Source organism: Aedes albopictus, chromosome 3 (assembly GCF_035046485.1).
Source record: "Aedes albopictus strain Foshan chromosome 3, AalbF5, whole genome shotgun sequence".
Taxonomy (NCBI): Eukaryota; Metazoa; Arthropoda; class Insecta; order Diptera; family Culicidae; genus Aedes; species Aedes albopictus.
In genome coordinates, this window is record NC_085138.1 from 62,438,777 (window position 1) to 62,453,561 (window position 14,785).

Sequence of the window (14,785 nt, forward strand, 5' to 3'; positions counted from 1 at the left end):
TGGATTGGATTTGGATTGGATTTGGATTGGATTTGGATTTGGATTGGATTTGGATTGGATTTGGATTGGATTTGGATTGGATTTGGATTGGATTTGGATTGGATTTGGATTGGATTTGGATTGGATTTGGATTGGATTTGGATTTGATATGGATTGGATTTGGATTGTATTTGGATTGGATTTGGGTAGGATTTGAATTTGATTTGGATTGGATATGGATTGGATTTGGATTGGTTTTGGATTGGATTTGGATTGGATTTGGATTGGATTTGGATTGGATTTGGATTGGATTTGGATTGGATTTGGATTGGATTTGGATTGGATTTGGATTGGATTTGGATTGGATTTGGATTGGATTTGGATTGGATTTGGATTGCATTTGGATTGCATTTGGATTGGATTTGGATTGGATTTGGATTGGATTTGGATTGGATTTGGATTGGATTTGGATTGGATTTGGCTTGGATTTGGATTGGATTTGGATTGGATTTGTATTGGATTTGGATTGGATTTGGATTGGATTTGGATTGGATTTGGATTGGATTTGGATTGGATTTGGATTGGATTTGGATTGGATTGGATTTGGATTGGATTGGATTTAAATTGGATTTGGATTGGGTTTGGATTAGATTTGGATTGAATTTGGATTGGATTTGGATTGGATTGGATTTGGATTGGATATGGATTGGATTTGGATTGGATTTGGATTGGATTTGGATTGGATTTGGATTGGATTTGGATTGGATTTGGATTGGATTTGGATTGGATTTGGATTGGATTTGGATTGGATTTGGATTGGATTTGGATTGGATTTGGATTGGATTTGGATTGGATTTGGATTGGATTTGGATTGGATTTGGATTGGATTTGGATTGGATTTGGATTGGATTTGGATTGGATTTGGATTGGATTTGGATTGGATTTGGATTGGATTTGGATTGGATTTGGATTGGATTTGGATTGGATTTGGATTGGATTTGGATTGGATTTGGATTGGATTTGGATTGGATTTGGATTGGATTTGGATTGGATTTGGATTGGATTTGGATTGGATTTGGATTGGATTTGGATTGGATTTGGATTGGATTTGGATTGGATTTGGATTGGATTTGGATTGGATTTGGATTGGATTTGGATTGGATTTGGATTGGATTTGGATTAGATTTGGATTGGATTTGGTTGGATTTGGATTGGATTTGGATTGGATTTGGATTGGATTTGGATTAGATTTGGATTGGATTTGGATTGGATTGGATTTGGATTGGATTTGGATTGTATTTGGATTGTATTTGGATTGGATTTGGATTGGATTTGGATTGGGTTTGGATTGGATTTGGATTGGATTTGGATTGGGTTTGGATTGGATTTGGATTGGATTTGGATTGGATTTGGATTGGATTTGGATTGGATTTGGATTGGATTTGGATTGGATTTGGATTGCATTTGGATTGCATTTGGATTGGATTTGGATTGGATTTGGATTGGATTTGGATTGGATTTGGATTGGATTTGGCTTGGATTTGGATTGGATTTGGCTTGGATTTGGATTGGATTTGGATTGGATTTGGATTGGATTTGGATTGGATTTGGATTGGATTTGGATTGGATTGGATTTGGATTGGATTGGATTTAAATTGGATTTGGATTGGGTTTGGATTGAATTTGGATTGGATTTGGATTGGATTGGATTTGGATTGGATTTGGATTGGATTTGGATTGGATTTGGATTGGATTTGGGTTGGATTTGGATTGGATTTGGATTGGATTTGGATTGGATTTGGATTGGATTTGGATTGGATTTGGATTGGATTTGGATTGGATTTGGATTGGATTTGGATTGGATTTGGATTGGATTTGGATTGGATTTGGATTGGATTTGGATTGGATTTGGATTGGATTTGGATTGGATTTGGTTGGATTTGGATTGGATTTGGATTGGATTTGGATTGGATTTGGATTAGATTTGGATTGGATTTGGATTGGATTGGATTTGGATTGGATTTGGATTGGATTTGGATTGGATTTGGATTGGATTTGGATTGGATTTGGATTGGATTTGGATTGGATTTGGTTTGGATTTTGATTGGATTTGGATTGGATTTGGATTGGATTTGGGTTGGATTTGGCTTGGATTTGGATTGGATTTGGATTGGATTTGGATTGGATTTGGATTGGATTTGGATTGGATTTGGATTGGATTTGGATTGGATTTGGATTGGATTTGGATTGGATTGGATTTGGATTGGATTGGATTTAAATTGGATTTGGATTGGGTTTGGATTAGATTTGGATTGAATTTGGATTGGATTTGGATTGGATTGGATTTGGATTGGATTTGGATTGGATTGGATTGGATTTGGATTGAATTTTGATATGGATTGGATTGGAAATTGATTGGATTTTGATTGGATTTGGATAGGCATTGCAATGTATTGTGTATTGTCTATCAACGCTGCTACTTACCAAATGCGCTCCGTATTCCAGCAAGGTTTTCGCAAGATCCGCTGGGCAGGGTCGGGTCAGGGCCGCTAAATGCAGGGGCGTATTTCCGGCTTCGTCCTGTGCGTTCGGGTCGGCACCGACCTGGAGCAATGCTTTGGCGAGGCGCGGCGATGGCAGTTGGCAGGCTGGATAGCGACCGACCAGGGCCGCCTCCTTGTAGCACGCTAGATGTAGCGCCGTCCGTCCGGATTTAGCTACGATCTAAAAAAAAACAGATTTTGAACCATGTTTACACTAAGGGCAACCCCGGATACTTACTTTTAAACTGACTAATTCGTAGAAAGCACGCAGGATCTGATGCTTCATACTATCACAACAAATTTCTTCGTCTTCGTCGAGCAGTCGCGCCAGCAGGCAGGCCAAATGCAGCGAGATGACGAGGGCTCGGTTCAGGGCTGTGCTGTCCCGTTCGTGCGACGGCATCTGCTCCATCATTCGCTGGCCGAGCTGCACCTCGCGGATCGACTTCTTGAAGATGATCAACATGTCGGAGGTTTCGATCGGAGGCACAATCCGGCCGCGGGTGATTGGTCGGCCGGCTTCACCGAGCATGAAGCTGAACAGTTCGGCGAAGGACAGAAGCGAGGACTGCGTCATAGGGTTCAGGGGTTCCAGGATGTTCTGTTGCATGGAGAGGGCGTACGTCCACAGTTCTATACACCGGTCGAAGCGACCTGAGTCAGCGTAGACGGCCCCTCGGAAGCGAATGTAATAACTGGTGTCGGGATGGACCGGGCCGAGTATCCGTTCGCGTATGAGAAGCGCCTGCATACGCATCTCGTCTGGGTCCATAACCAGCTCGTCCAGGGCGCTGAGGTCATTCACTTCCTGGGCGTAGTCGTAGGCGGGCACCTGTTCTCGCACGGGCTTCGGCAGGACTGGGTTGTTGCTATATCTGGAAGAATTGAGGCTTACGTTAATTGACGATAGATGGCAGCAGAAGTCGGAGCCGCACCTATCTTCCATGGCACGTTTCCAGAACGAGAGTGCACCGAGCATATCACGTTTCTTGTCGACGTAGGTTGCTCCGAGGAGTTCGAGGGCAGCTATTCTATCATCCCGTTTCACGAATGGCAGACTAATGAGGTGTTCTACGATGGGCAGGTGTCCTGTGACGCTAGCGGCTAGGAGGGGTGTCATTCCTGAAAGAGAAATTCTCCGCGTAAGCTCCCCATCGAACGAAGTCGAACCGTTGAACGACCTACCGTAGGAATCTACATCCATTGTAGCACCGTGCTGCAGGAGCAGTTGGAGGATTTCCAGCGAACCGGACTCGGCGCAATCGTGCAGGGCGGTGTTGCCTTTCACGCTACGCCGATTTACGTCCGCCTTGAGCGATAGAAGGTATTGTGCAATTTTGTAGTGTCCCTTGTAGCAGGCGATCATCAGACAGGTGTGACCGTGGCGATTCGCCACTTCGATATCTGCGAAGAAAGTCGAACAACGCAATGTAAATAGGGTTAAGCCAGACGGAAACAGCGAGACACCTACCGGCACCGTGTGAAACTAGGTATTTGACGATTTCGTAGTGCCCATCGAAGCAGGCCGCCCGTAGAGGCGTGCTGTTGGTTTTGGTTGTACTGTTCACTTTGGCACCGTGCTGGACTAGGAGTTTCACTATGCTGGTGTGGCCGGCGGCGGAGGCGCACCACAGGGGCGGAGCGCCCTCTATCGTTTCGCCGTCGAAAATCACTGAAATAATAAAAAAAAAACATGTTTGTGTTTTTAGATCTATCAAGAAGTTTCAAGTCGATATGGGTTTACAGAAACTACATAAGACCTGGCTGCCAGGCAAAGAGAGAACTTCGAAGAATGGTGGAACAGTGGGAATAGAAGAGCAACAGACAGAACTCGAATCGACGACGACGCTGACGAACCTCTAACACAAGACGAGGTCAAGATAACTATTACAGGGCTGAAGAACAACAAGGCTACTGAGAAGCACGAACTCCTGGTCGAGCTTCTCAAGCACGGTAGTAAGCAGCTGTATCCACTCTTACAAGGTATTATATCAAAGATATGGGAAGAGGAAGAACTATCTACTAGTTGGTTGGATGGTCTCATATGTCATCTATACAAGGAAGGGCATCAACTAGAGTGCGCGACTACAGAGGAATAACATCTCTCAATTCAGCGTATAAGATTTTGTCCGGAATTATGTTAAACACGCTGAGGCCGACTGAGGAGTTCTGCGTCTGCGGATATCAGGCGAGTTTTTGTGGGGACCTATCAACGACGGATCAGAAGTTCACCCTGCGGCAGATTTTCGATAAATCCGGAAGTACAGCTGGCAGACCCAGCATTTGTTTATTGATTTCAAGGCGGTGTACAGTGAAGAGAAAAGAGATGAGTAGATGGATTGCGGCTGTGAATTGGGCCTTGTTCGGTCTGCGAAACCAGATGAAGTCCCGTAGGCTGCAAACGAAGACAGAACTAGCGTTGTACAAGACTCTGATTCTTTTCGTCGTTTTATAGGTCATGAATCATAGACGCTGAGAGAAGTTGATCGGAGAACCTTTGAAGTCTTTGAACGTAAAGTGCTGCGAACAATACTCGGTGACAACGGCATCTGGCGGTGTCGCGTGAACTACGAATTGTACCAAGTATATAAAGAGACGGATATTGTGAAGCGAATAAAACACGGCAGGTTGCGGTGGGCTGGGCACGTAGCTCGTATGCCGGAGGAACGACAAGCTTAAACCATATTTAGCAATGAATCAGAAAAGGGCCGTCGGTTTCGCGGAAGGCCGCGCACACGTTGGCTTTTGCAGTTGAGGAGAACCTAAGGACTCTTATCGTTCAGGTTCTTCCAAAGTTATTGATTCCCTAGGTATGTATGGAAGTATTCATCTGAGTACACTGAGTCGCACATACCTGATCCTGGCTGTTCGACGTCCGCGTGGCATCGCTTGATCAGGTATTGCACCACGTCGAAGTGTCCGTTTCGGCAGGCGATCAGCAGTGGAGTGGCGCCACCTGTCTTCGCCGTCACCAGCATTTCGATCTCATTCTGTGGCCGTCCGCTGATGTATCGCTGAAATTGAGAAACGAAGAGAGAAGAAAAGTGTTAAATACCTGCTATACTAGAAAAGGCTACAAGCGCATTCGGGTCAAATGGGGCATCTACTCAGACTCAGACAATGTTGTTTGTTGATATACAAAGTTTGTTGATTACAAACAATATGACGGTTGCTGGTGGATGCAAAATAGGGAAGTGCGTTTTTGTCGTGTGGTGTGACATCAGCGATCGCCGGACCGGTGATCGTCACCGCCGCGCTGAGCCGGCTGCACACTTGCATTGCATAAATATTGACCGTTTCGAATGGTTTCTATAAATAATCCGTCCCGCTATCGTTTGGTCGGTGTATACTACAGTATGCATCGCCACTATCATCCCGCTCTACAAAAATGTAAGTTCATCACTAATTTCTAAAAAATTATAAAAATATAAACATTTTTTTTCACACTCACACAGATTCCATTTGATATCACCACAATATTTTTTAAGACATTCCCAAAAATAAGTATTTTTTTTTTCAAATGAGTGTAATCAGTTTTGTACCTCTTAATTCCGCCCTTTTTTGCTTATCCTGACAGATACGCGTATTTCAGTAACAAATTTTGAAAACGACGTATAATCAATGCTACACCATTGATTATACGTCGTTTTCAACATTTGTTACTGATTTCGACTACCACTTGTAATCTTCCTCAGTGTCAGTTATTCACAATAAGTATTTATTTTAAAAGTGCATTTTTAGAAACTACAACAATATTGAAACTTGAGTTAACATTATCACATTTGATAAAACTATTTTTTAAAGTTTAAACTGAAGAAATGTTTCTAATGAAAATTATGCAACTTTTTTCATTATGAAACTCATTTCAGTTGCAAAATGAACCGGTACGGAAAATTAGGTCATTATGATACTGAAATGAGTAGTATAAAATAGAAATTATAATACGCAATTGCTTAAAAACATATTTAGGAAATATCCAGGAAAAAAGACAATATTTTGAAAAAGTTGCAGTAATTCGTTGTCAAAAAAAAAACATGAAAACATAAAAAATTTTAGGAAAAATAAATCTTCTAAAACTTCTCTTTTCTTAAAAAATAACAAGAAAAAATGAAAAAAAAAAAAGAATTTCTACGGAAAACAGCGGTAAATATTTAAAACAAATATATTATATTTATCAGGATATTGCGAACGCACTAATACGGTTAAATATTTAAATCTTGATATCATTCAAATAAACCCTGTCCCTTTCTTGTTGTTGCCCCTTTTCGTTGTCCATCTGAAGCTGGCGCATTTGACGATGGCCTACATGGTCAACCACACGCTACAGCCCGACTTACAGATCAAATGAAATGCGAAAAAGCAATGTTAGCAAAGGCATATTGAAAAAAAAACATTTTTGAAAATTTATATTTTCAATACTCTTAAATTCTTTCACTTTCGACTATACGTAAAAAACTGAAAACAATATCTTGCAGCACAGTATAGTAAAACCCAGAATGTTGTGCGAACTTTAATATGAAAAAAGTGAGGTTTTTAAACATATCCCAGTAGATGTTTAAGATTTTTTTAGGCAGGCTTGGAGGTTTTCGATGGGGTCTGGGCACTATAAGAATTCCTAAATCTATTAGATAACTTCTGCTAGAATTCTTTAAGATTATTTTGTTTTGGTTTGAGTATTCGTACCTAGAGAAAATGGTTTAGTTCTTAAGGAGTTTTGTTACTGTCGATATTCCTTAATGTGTATTCATTGGATACATTTTTGGTGAAATTCTTAAAGATAATATTCTTAATGAAATTACTCGTACTTTTTTCTTCTATTGATCCATATTAAATTTCATATGCTTCAATGTAAAAATATGTCATTATTCATAGAAATAGCCCAGAAAAAAAATCTTGAAGTACGCAAAATGTCTAAAAAAATCCATGACGACAGTGGAGCAAAATTTGTTTAATTATATTCCACTTTTGATGTAACAAATCAAGTGGTGAAAGTCTCTAACGGAATCCGTTAATACTTTTGCGTGAGTATTTTTTTTTTCGAAAATTATTGAAATTTTAGAAGGTTATCTAGATTTTTCACCACGTGATTTTTTCGGAAAATTCCTTGAAAAGTTTTGACGAAATCAAGTTTTTTTTTTACAAGTTACAGTGGTTTTTCGGTTTTATCACGATAAAAAAATGCGAGCAATGAATGTTAATTTTTTATTTAAAATCGACTGAATTGTAGTTCACATTTTTTAACTGTTTAAGTGGACTGGGCTGTTATGTTATGCTGTATGCTGTATGTTATATTGATTTTATATTGATTTTGGAATGTTTAAGAACGAGTGTAAAGAAAACGAAACGACAATCGTGATAAAATTGAAATGAAAACTCTGAATTTGGGAGAGTAGTGATTAAAACAACTAGTGATAAAACCAAAACGCCACTGTATTCCTGAATATTTTGTGACACAAGTGTGTGGGCGATTAAATGCAATATGCTAGAGACGTTATTGATAAATCCCTTTAGATTTGTGAACCTTTTTTACAGGATAACCCAAACAATTTCTGATAGAATTAACGGACAAATGAAGTTGTTAAACTCTTCAAACGAAGTCATATTCTGCAAAATTAAAAATAAATGCTCCCTGTCTTAACTTTAGCAAAATATTCTAGGTTTTCCTTATAATAATAAGAAACGTATAATAATGCCAAGCAATATTCATGAGACAGCACAATAAATTAGGAAAGAAATTGTTCTGGAGCTCTGCAAGTATTGTCTCTGGAGCCGACGTACTGAACAAAAAAAAAACTAGGGTTTTTTGAAATTCATCATTGATGAACTTTTCGGAAAGAAATAAGAGAGATCTCACCTGAATTTATTACAGATTTCATCCACACTTTTCCATATTTTTTATTAGAAAAGTTTTCCAGGAATCCATCAAAAAGTACGAACAATAAACTCTTCAGAAAATTTGTCAGAATCACCAGAGCCTCTGAGGATTTTCACTAGAAAACCTGATCCAAATATCCAAGGACATTCCGATAGTAATTATCATATATGTATGTAGGTCATGGGGGCACCAGAGACGAGACTCGGTAGTCTTTTTATCCAAGTAACGTAATACTTCTTACATTTTCCGATTCCAATCATAGCCACGCAAACATATTCGCCCAATACTAAAAAAGTACTGAGTTGGCCAACCATCAATTAGGTGGCGGTAGTGAACAAACGTCAAACTCAAACAAAAACGATAGGAGCGCCACGGGGTGTGAGTTGGCCAACTATATTTTTTAAATAGACCGTTGAAACGGTATACGACGGGAATCATCAACCTGATTGTGCCGTGTAGCGTGTTTTAAGGCACACTTGGAAAGCACTAAATCGACATCACACAATGGTCGCAACAATATCTGGCTACAATCGCAATGCTTTGGCCGTGTTAATTTCCAAGTTTATTTTTTAGAAGAAGTAGATGTCCATGGAAAGTCTTTAATTTTTCCGTTTATTAATTTTAGATTTTGTTACAAATCTAAAAAAATTGTAAATTTTGGAAATTTATAAATATTTCCGATTTTGTTTGTGATATTCAAGCGCCACAGTTATATTATCCTTTTGGTTTTTCTTTTGTTATGCACCATTATTTATTTTCATTTTTTAGTCCTGCAAATTCCTAAGATTATGTGCAAAAGTGATCTATAAATTTGCAGTTACACAAATAAACGTTGGTTCTTTTATTTCATAGCCGACGTTTCGATCTTCGGGGTTGGATCTTCTTCAGGGCCTGTGCTTTATTGACGGTTTCATTCTTGGTAATTATACATTTTAACATTTACTTACTCGAAGTTAACTAATTTGTGATGTGTCGCGTTTGCACAGAGGTATGTCGGCGAAGAAATAAAAGAATCAAACAATAGAATCAACTGCAAGCTGAAATCATTAGTCCCACCAAAATCAGTCAGCCAAGAAACTGATATTTTTATTTCATTGGAAATTCCCACAGTATTATTAACTTTCTTTTCTGTGCTGTTCAAAACGACTGAATTTCATTTACAAAAATACCGGAATTCAGAGTTATGCAAAAGTGTTCACAAAATTTAAAGAAACTTTTTTTATTTTTCCGTAAAGAGTTTAAAAACCTTTTCACATTCAATGCTTAGTTTTATTATGAATATCCATAACAAATTTATATGAATATTTGTTATAATTTTAGTAACTTAATTATAAAAAAAACTTGTTTCATTTATTCAAACAGATGTATGACAGCATTTGATATAATATGCATTATAAAATAAAATTGTCACTGACATAATTTCGTAACAGTTTATTCCAGCCTTTGTTGTATTTTTTGTTACAAAATTATTTCAAAATTCATAAGATTGTTTGTGTTGTCGCGAAAAAGATTGATAATTTTTGTTATGTTGGTCGCTCGAGCCAAGAGATTTATAACAAAACTTGTAAAAAATTTGTTCTGAAATAAATAACAGAACTTGTTATAATTTTGTTATGATTTCTCAAGTTTAGTCTAACAAAATTTGATATGTATAATCTTGTTATGATGATATCTCAACTTGTTATATTTTTGATTTTATTGGTATGGGTTCTTTTAGATTTTTATTGTTATTTTAACTACTAACGGTACATGTTTTATATCAACCGTTGTCACAAAAATCATCGTAACAAAAAAACACAACCTGTAATAGTTTTGTTTTCTCATATAGTCGGGAGCGTTTTTGCGCGTGGTGCACTTTTTGGAAAAGAATCTCTACGCGGTGCAACTGATCATTTAGTTTCAGCAATTTCAGCGATTTAGTTTGCTTAAAAAGCAGTCGTATTTTTCAAAGCGATTGCCAGATTAGACCATGCGATGTTTTTTTCCACAAACTGTGTGATTATGACATTGATTAGTATGTTGTTCTCATTACTAGGTCAGATCTTAGTTCGAGAAACTTGGTTCGTCGTCATTGAATACATTCTTTGCTGGAGATATATCTGAAAATTTTGGGACAGAGCCTTCGGAATGCTGAACAAGATATTGAGCAGAATCAAAGTGGAATTTCTGCAACATTGGTGATACAAAAACGTACATTCTTGAAAGAACCTCGGCGAAATCCTGCGAAGACCGCTCTATGAATACTAATATGGCAAATAATGAGAAATTTTTGACAAAATCCTTACAAGGGATTTATTTTCAGAACTTTGATACATTTTTGGCGAGATTTTTTGAAATAACAAACACGTTTTCAGTAGAATTCCTTGTAAACTACTTTCGTGTACATTGATAGATCTCTGCTCATGTTCTACGCAAAATCTCAGAAATCCTAGCTGGTTTGCTTCTGACATATTTAGAGAAGTTCTTGAATTTTCTTTCTTTGTAGTATGTTAGGTGCTGTTTAAATCCATGATAAATTCTAGAGAAAAAGGTTTTATATATTCCATCGAGAAATTTGGTGCATCATTCTTCGTGAATCGGTTAAGGATAATCACCGTGGACCTTTACTATTCTTTGGTTCGATTGGCTTCTATCGGTGAATAAAAAAATCACCGATAAAAGCCAATCGAACCAAAGAATAGTATTCTTCGTGAATGCCTGCTAGGGTTCTTGAATCAGCGGTGCACGATCTGAAAACCCCTGATCTATATAGCAGATTAATCATATTTACCATATCGTCAAACCTGGCCATTTTGTACCCAAAACGGTTAGTGGTCCAACAGTCCAAAACCGTGAATAGTGGAAATCATCGAAAAATTTGTGTTTTATCCATTAGACTGAATAAAATTTCTCAAGACACTTATGTTTTTGTTTGTGCATGAGCGTCATTATTTGTGTTAAAAATTTCATTAGGAGGTCCTACAAAGTTATTTATTGCATTTTGTTTTTTCTGAACCGTTTCAATTGAATTTCGTTTTCAAAAATACTTCAGGATTTTCCAGAAATGCTCTGAGATTTTTTTTTATTTTTTCAATTTTTTTATTTATTTCTGGACTTTATTAGTTCATTTCTCAAAAAGGATTTATATAAAAAATGTCTCTAAGTTTCTCAATATAGTCTTGTGTTTGTCTTGAATCAAGACTCTTGATTCGAAGGACTTCTCTTCATAATGCAAATCTAAATTTTTTCATCAAACACGTGTTTCTGTTATGTGCATGAATGTCAAAGCAATCAAACGTTATACTTTTCACTTGGCTTGGTAAGCCCGAGTAAAAATCGAGCAATTGACATCAGAAAGCTTTTCCAGAATTTTCAACTAGTACTTATAAAAAGTTTACTCTAAACATTAAAAAAAGTTTTATCGAAATATTAAAAATATTTTAAGAAGCTCATGACAAAGGTTGTTGATATTTAGAAGAAATAATTGTAGGATACAACAAATTTTGAACCAAATAACAAGACTATATTGGGAAACTTTGAGACATTTTTTATATGAAACCTATTTGAGAAATGAGCTGATGAGTTGTCGTTAGTAAAAAAAATCCGAAGAGAACGCTTGGAATAACCATTGGATTATTGAAAGAATGAATCTGTGACAAACAACTTGTATATCATATGTCATAAATTTACAGGAATAACTCACGAATTCATGATGCAAATATTTGGAAAGTTTATGAACAAATTTCAGGAAATCTTTTTAGATTACAAGGGTTTATGATAGTACGTCTCATGTAAGGTAACTGCTACATATCTTTATAAATTTCAGAACAATATGAATTAACTGGCCTGAAAATTGAAAAAAAAAAACATGGGGAAATTATCGTAAACATTCGAATGATAATCTGAGCAAATTTAAGTGTAAAATTAGCATAAGTTTAAATACACGTTAAAAAAAATCCAAACAAATCTTCAATTTTTTATACATACATTTCTTAGTTTTTCAGAAAATGAAAAAAGCGCATCAGAAAATGCATGCAAGATCATTCTTAGACACTGTATGAATTAAATATTTTAATGATACGAAGATATACAAATGTATAATAGCGCCATTAAGTAAAAAGAAAATCGGGTTGTTCCTTTTAATTCCACCAAGAATTTGTATCCTTTGACAGATACGTATTTCGACCTCAACTGTAAAGTCATCTTCAGTGTCTTGTACTTGACTCGATCTTACAGTTGATGTTGAAATACGTATCTGTCAAAGGATACAAATTCTTGATGGAACTATAAGAAACAGTACTTAACCCGATTTTTTTTATTTACAGGTATTCCACCAACACGCGCCATTGTTGTTTGTAGGCCGCGAGAGTGCGGGGGGATTGACATTTATGTGTCCAACGAGAGATAAAGTTGTGAAAGACGGACCCATGATGTTTAGAATCCAGTTTGACTTTCTATTTTTATTACACCTATGAACCTAACTTCAAAATGACTGGCAATTCACAGGTCATTTTGACAGATGTAACATGAGCATGAAAAGGACGGCAACAAAATTGATAAAGTAAAATGTATGATCCATCTGTTTCGTGCATGTGTGTGGTCTGTCAAAATGACCTCAGAATTGTCAAACATTTTAAGGACAAACGTCTTGACATCCCGCTTCAACAGTGCATCAAAACTTCAAACACACAAATCTCAAGAAGCAAGCTTCACACACCAGTGCATTTTATTATTCTGTTCTTGCTCACTTGTAATAAGCTTAAAATAAGAAGATCAGTTGCGCTGGTTTTGTTTACGAAGAGATTTGTGCCCTCGAAATCGTGAGTAGGTGCCAAAGTCGGCCATTGTGGCGGCCATTTTGGGATTTTAACAAGTCTGTCCTTAATGGCTAGCTTTGTTGGTGTAATGAAGAATTCCGCAGTATCGTAATTTGTCAATTAAACGTACTTTGCCTTCAAATACTTCAAGTTTTATGTACAGCACCCTAAGATCTCCTTCTACACATTTGTCTTAGTGGCTTAGAGGATGCCAGCTGGCAGCTTTGGCAGGGACAACCTGACCAAAAGTAAACCACAGCTCTGTTTAGGTAATTTCCGCTCATTCGTAATTAAGTTAAAATACAGAAAAATAAATAAACAAAAAAAAACTCATTCGTAGGAACTGTTTTAGGGAATACTAATGTCGAATTCGTTTTTGAACCTGGGTTGGAACTGGATTGGCGGAAAATGTGTAAACAAACAAACGTCAAACAAACTCAAACAAACTTTAGTACAAGCGAAACCGAAGTCGGGTTGGGGTTGAAACTGTGATCTCATCCAGTTCCAACCCAGGTTGGAACTGAATCAAAAACGAATTCGACATAAAAGAAACCGGAACTGTTTAGGTTTTCAAGAGAGTCGATCTGAAATTAAAATTTAAGTATGCAGAGAAATACCTACTCAAAAAATATCGCCAAAGATGTTTCTATAAATTTTAGTGAAAATTTATAAAATATTTTATCCATAAATAGGGTATGTCAGTAATCTCATGCTCCCATATTCATCTTATTCGAAAACAAGCAATTAGGGCACCTAATGATTCCGTTCTTTTTATTTTCATGCGTGCTCACTTTAAACAAAAAATACAAAAATGAAAATAAAAACAACGCTTGAATCCTTTGTTTTTCGTAGGATTAAAATGATAGCCATATGCTTAATAAGGGAACCAATATCCTACTCAAATTCAAATAGATATTTCCAAGAGCCAATAAGAGTTCCTCAGCCGAATTTCCTTATCGTGTTTTCCCAGTTCTTAATATTAATTGTTTTAAAATGAAAAAAATAAAAATAAACGGAGTTTCTACCAGTATCCCTCCTAGCTACATCAGTGCTGATGACGACGACGAACGGCGCCAAATGAAAGTGGCAGGCGCGTTTTCGAAGCCAGTTACCCCAGAGTGTTGACAATCGATGACGACGACGCCGTTAATTCAACCAAACAAACAGGCAAACCAATAACAAGAATCAGCACTACTGCTAGCTAATCAGTAAAAGTGATCGGAATCGATTTGGCTATTGGTCGATGGGTCGGTGGTGATGCGGTGCGGTGGAAGAGACTAAAATACCGGGGTGAATGGTTCAACCATAGTGACTTCAGTGACTATTGATTTGTTGGGAAATCGAAAATAGATTTGCATTCACGTGTTGATAGTTTTCCTTTCTGTTGTTGTTTTGGTTTCGATTGGCAAGTTTTCATCGGGCTGCTCTTGACATTGTAGAAGGGACATTTAAATCGATGTAGTAGGAACTTCTGTTCAGGCTCTTGAAGTGATAAAAAGAAGTTAAAAAAATAAGATGACTCTTTATTAAAATACAGACGTTTTTAAGGAGATTGATGCTGTATTCCTACTATTGATTACAGCTCGCTTCTC

At 37.3% G+C, this 14,785-nt stretch overlaps 1 protein-coding gene across 2 annotated transcripts in view; it reads right to left on the reverse strand.

Annotated features, from left to right (window-relative positions):
- Positions 1 to 14,785, reverse strand: part of LOC109413762 (protein fem-1 homolog CG6966) — a 275,206-nt gene that overhangs the window by 4,506 nt on the left and 255,915 nt on the right. For both annotated transcript variants that reach the window (XM_062859912.1, XM_029871374.2), the window contains exons 2-7: positions 5,377 to 5,536; positions 3,994 to 4,194; positions 3,708 to 3,926; positions 3,458 to 3,644; positions 2,761 to 3,397; positions 2,464 to 2,703 (exon numbers count right to left, since the gene is read on the reverse strand). In XM_062859912.1, coding sequence (XP_062715896.1) covers positions 2,464 to 2,703; positions 2,761 to 3,397; positions 3,458 to 3,644; positions 3,708 to 3,926; positions 3,994 to 4,194; positions 5,377 to 5,536 — 1,644 coding nt within the window. The remainder of the gene's footprint in view (positions 1 to 2,463; positions 2,704 to 2,760; positions 3,398 to 3,457; positions 3,645 to 3,707; positions 3,927 to 3,993; positions 4,195 to 5,376; positions 5,537 to 14,785) is intronic.